Source organism: Mus caroli, unplaced genomic scaffold (assembly GCF_978045245.1).
Source record: "Mus caroli unplaced genomic scaffold, Mus_caroli_1 scaffold_1, whole genome shotgun sequence".
Classification (NCBI taxonomy): Eukaryota; Metazoa; Chordata; class Mammalia; order Rodentia; family Muridae; genus Mus; species Mus caroli.
Genome location: NW_028227256.1, coordinates 175,118,889 through 175,123,783, shown reverse-complemented (window position 1 = coordinate 175,123,783; position 4,895 = coordinate 175,118,889). Strand labels below are relative to the sequence as shown.

Sequence of the window (4,895 nt, the reverse complement as noted above, 5' to 3'; positions counted from 1 at the left end):
CTAAAATAACCTGTTATACAATTAGTCACAAATACAGTCCTGGAGTTTTTGCCCACACACATGAGTATTGTCTAAAACATGTCTTCTTTGTAGCAGCTAGGCCCTGCCACCACTGTGCTTGGCTGAGTTCACAAATCTGTTGTAACCTGTAGCTTCCCTGTCACTTCTCTGGCTCTCCTCTCCTGCTAAGCTTTGTTTCCTGGCTGTATGTAATTAGAACCTCCTGCCACTGCCATAGCTACTGCTGCTGCTGGAACCGCCATAGCCACCTTGGTTCCGTGGTTTAGCAAAGTACTGGCCTCCACCACCATAAGGGCCAGAGCTCCTGCCTCCAAAGTTTCCTCCCTTCATCGGCCCAAAATTGGAAGACTGATTGTTGTAATTGCCAAAATCATTGTAGCTTCCACCACCTCCAAAATTGCTTCCATCATTGCCGAATCCATTATATCCATCCCCACTGCCACCATATCCACCACCACCACGGCTGCCACCAAAGCCACCACGACCACTGAAGTTCCCTCCTCGACCAAAATTGTCATTGCCACCAAAACCGCCTCCACGACCACCACCAAAGTTTCCAGAACCACTGCGACCTCTCTGGCTGGATGAAGCACTAGCCATCTCTTGCTTTGACAGAGCCTTTCTTACTTCACAGTTGTGGCCATTCACAGTATGGTATTTCTGAATAACAATCTTATCCACAGAGTCATGGTCATCAAAGGTAACAAAAGCAAAGCCCCTCTTTTTCCCACTGCCTCTGTCAGTCATAATTTCTATCACTTCAATCTTCCCATACTGCTCAAAATAATCTCGTAGGTGATGTTCTTCAGTGTCTTCTTTAATACCACCAACAAAGATCTTTTTCACAGTTAAGTGGGCACCTGGTCGCTGAGAATCTTCTCTAGAGACAGCTCTCTTAGGTTCCACAACTCTTCCATCCACCTTGTGTGGTCTTGCATTCATGGCAGCATCCACTTCTTCCACAGTGGCATATGTGACAAACCCAAAGCCCCTGGATCTCTTGGTGTTTGGATCTCTCATTACCACACAGTCGGTTAGTGTTCCCCATTGCTCAAAATGGCTCCTCAGACTCTCGTCGGTTGTTTCGAAGCTCAGCCCTCCGATGAAGAGCTTCCGAAGCTGTTCTGGCTCCTTGGGAGACTCGGACTTAGACATGACGGCAGAGTTACGAGAGCCTTCAGCGATGCTTCCTCCGCAGCGTCAAAGAGCAGAAAGGAATACGATAACGAACGTGCCCTAGGCCGGCACTTTACTACTGTATTCTCAGTGTTATTTACCCTCTTAACTTTCTGGCAGTACACAGTAAAAACAGAGAGAGCAACGGGTTTCTTAGAGACCAAGTCAGTTTTATGTGCTAACAAGCAAGTTGGAACTTAGTATTGACCTAAATTAAAAACCCAGTTAGGAGAGTGCTCAGCTAGCACACAGGAAACCCTGAGCATGACCCCTAGCATCAAATAAGCTAGGCATGGTGGCACAAGCCTGTGATCCCAGAGGTTCACAGAGTAGAGACAAAAGGTTCTGAAGGCCAAGGTGATCTTCAGTCACATAATGAGTTAAAGGACAGCCTAGGCATGCAATCTTGTCACAAACTAAATAAATGAAACATATTGCGGGGGGAAAAAGAATGGCTAGTTATATCCATCAAAGATAAAAAAGTACTAAAAAGTAATAAGCTGTTAATAGACTTTCTGGTATGTCAACAGAAATACAGGAGAGGACTGCATAGATGGCTTAGTGGGCAAAGTGCTTGCTATGTAGATTCAAGGACCTAAATTTAGATTCCTCAACACCTATGTAAAATTTCAGGCAGGGTGGTGCATACCTATAATACCAGAGCTGAGGTGGTGGTGACTAAGACAGGTAGATCTCAGGGGCTTGATGGCCAGCCAGTCTAGCCAAAGTGGTGAGCTCTGACCCTATCTCAAAATATAAGAGGGAGATAAAGGGAAACATTCAATTCTCTGTGGTTTGTCCTGACCTACACATACACTTACTCGGAAGAGTAGGCAGGAGAAAACACAGGAGGCTACACACATAGTGGTAATACATATAGTTCCAAATGATGCCATTGAGCCATTCTGCAGATCCCACAGTGAAACCACACCAGATACTAGTCACAGTAGCCCTAGCAGAACCAGCACTGGGCACTGGACACTGCTGCCAAGCACCTACAGTCTTGGAACCCAAAGCAACTGTCCTTTGCTACTATTAGATTATTATTTTTTCTTTTTTGGTTTTTCGAGACAGGGTTTCTTGATACCTGCTTTTGAATCAACAGAGCCTCATCAGAAGTCTAGGGTTAGGGACTCTTGTTCATGTGCCAGGGTCCCATGCATCAAAGAGGAACAGGAAATGGTCGTCTAGCCCTTTCCCATCCTAGTAATGAGAAGTGTGCTTGAGATTCCTCTGGTAACAAATTCCCCTTTAGGAGGAAAAAGACTGTGCTGTTTGTGCCCCACCAACTTCACACATTTAGCAATCCATTTCCCACCAAGTACATTTCCAGTTAGTGCATGTGTTTTTGGTTTTGGTTTTCATTGTTGTTTGGTTTTTTTGTTTTTTGGGTTTTTTTGTTTTTTTGTTTTGTTTGTTTGTTCGTTTTGTTTGACACTTGTTATGTAGGCCAGGCTGGCATCTACCTACCGCTGTGTCCCAAGGGCTAGGATTAAAGAACTGAGCCTCTATGAATGGGTGAAACAGTTGTCTCTGGGAAGAGACTAAGGAGACAGAAAACAAAGGAAAGTATTATTGTTGGGTGATAATGCTATGGACAGATAGGAAACTTTCAAGGACAAGCTCAGGAGAGGGGACAAATAGAGCAATACCCCAGAGCACAAAGCCTCAAGGCAGAGGCAAGGGCACTTTTCCTTCCAAAGTGGATATGACTCTTGAGGTTCTGTTACCCCAGCAAGAGAACAGGTCTAAAGAGGCCCAACCCTCTTGTTCTGTGACTATAACCATTGCCAGCCAAAGGAATTGACCTACTTGGAATCAGTGGGCAGCTGCCAGCTGCCCAACGTTTTATGGACACTACATCAGTAGTTTTCATATGAGAAAATATCTCACAAAAGCAACCAGAGAAAGGATTTAACTGGGCTTACCATTTAAGAGCATATCTTTTGCAACGTGACAGAAGTCATGGCTCAGAAGTGTGAGGTCATCCATCAGTTTGCATCTGTAATCAGATGCAGAAAGACGTAGGCACTGGTACTTGGCTTACCTTCTTGTTTTATTCAGTCAATATCCTCCATTATAGGATGGTGCTTCCCACATTTAGTCCCAGACTTCCATGCCCTAATTAATGGCTTTGGCATCACCCTCACAGACACACCCACAGGTATGTCTCCTAAGTGATTCTAAATCCCATCAAGTTGACACTTGAAATAGTCATCATTTCATGTAATGAGAATACAACCTTGAGAACTAGTTACCCTTTTATTTAAGGGGCATCATATTAGGGATAACTACTTAGGGTCAGACAGACCAGAGTTCAAACTCTTGACTTTCTTATCTCATCCGCTGTGTGATCTTGAGTTGGACATTTGCTTCTCTGTGTCTGTTTCCTTCTCTGGGGATGACAGAGGCAAGTAGATAACACTCCTGGACTTGCAAATAAAGAAGAGAACAACTGAGGAGATCCCCCTTGTATCCATGTTCAGAGAGGGCTTAACATCTGAAATCTGTAAGCCGTATTCTGTGGCAGATAGGGCCTTCTGTGCCTCCTTTCCTTGTGAGAAACAGGCTCCTCTATGGGCAACAACTGTTTATTTATCTTGACCTTCTCCTGATACGAGTCATATAAACAGAGAAAAGGAAGCCTCTTAGACAACTGGCTAGGTGGTTGATGGGTAATTTAAAGAGTAAATATACAATCTACATAATCTACAATAATTTTAAAAAGGGAAGAAAGGGGGGATAAAGCTATTGAATGCAACTCCATTTTACAGATGAAAAGAGCTAAGGCTTAGAGAGGTTGGCTTGCCAAGGTTGTGTTCCTAGGAGCTGGCAGAATCTAGCTTTGTATCCATGTCTTACTGAGTCCCCACCCCCCACCCCCTACAGGCACTCAACACAACACAATACAACATAACTTACAGTATGAAACTAGGCCATTGCAGACAGTGTTTCTGTCTCAGAATTCACAAGCCTCACTGTCAACTTATCATTTATTATTCTCTCTCTCTCTCTCTCTCTCTCTCTCTCTCTCTCTCTCTCTCTCTCTCTCTCTCTCTCTCTCTCTCTCTCTCTCTCTCTCTCTCTCTCTCTCTCCAAGAGAAATCCTCCCATACTTGAGCTGATTGGGGCAAGGGAAATGGAGGCCTGGGCTTGGTGCTCTCCAAGGTTCTGAAAAGTAAGGCTTGCAATTTAAATTTTAACTGCCAGTGGAAAGGTAGCATCCTTTTATATTATTTTATATTGGCTCTTCAGTTTTTACACTCAGGGCAAAACCATCTGTGAGCGGATGAAAATGAAATAATTATGAAATTTAGGCAGTTCTTAAAAGATGAAGTTTTCAACACACCCACATCCATTCACTAAAATTAAGGGATATGAACTCTGCAAACAGACTTCCTTTATGCAGTTTTGGCTTTCCTCCACAGTTATGAAAGTCAATCCCTGCCAGCAATGTCTAAATTCACGATGGGGATTTTTTTTTAGTACTGCAGTGAATATATCCTCCTACTGATGCATCATTGGTCCTGGAACATGGCTGAAGCCAGGGCAAGCATCTGGAAGCAGGTACCTGGCAGCATAGGTAAGAAACAGCCAGTAGAGTAAGGATCAAAGTCAGAATTGGCAGGCGGGAGCCTGGAAGAGGAAAAGAGGGGAGTGGAAATCTGAAATAAAGGAGCATCACAAACAAACAATCA

At 43.9% G+C, this 4,895-nt stretch overlaps 1 protein-coding gene across 1 annotated transcript; it reads right to left on the bottom strand.

The window, feature by feature from the left end:
* Nucleotides 1-210: 210 nt before the first annotated feature.
* On the bottom strand, nucleotides 211-1,252 carry LOC147006280 (heterogeneous nuclear ribonucleoprotein A1). The gene has a single exon (XM_085843286.1). The coding sequence runs from the start codon at nucleotides 1,174-1,176 to the stop codon at nucleotides 214-216; it is 963 nt and encodes a 320-aa protein (XP_085699412.1). The 5' UTR covers nucleotides 1,177-1,252; the 3' UTR covers nucleotides 211-213.
* Nucleotides 1,253-4,895: the final 3,643 nt, after the last annotated feature.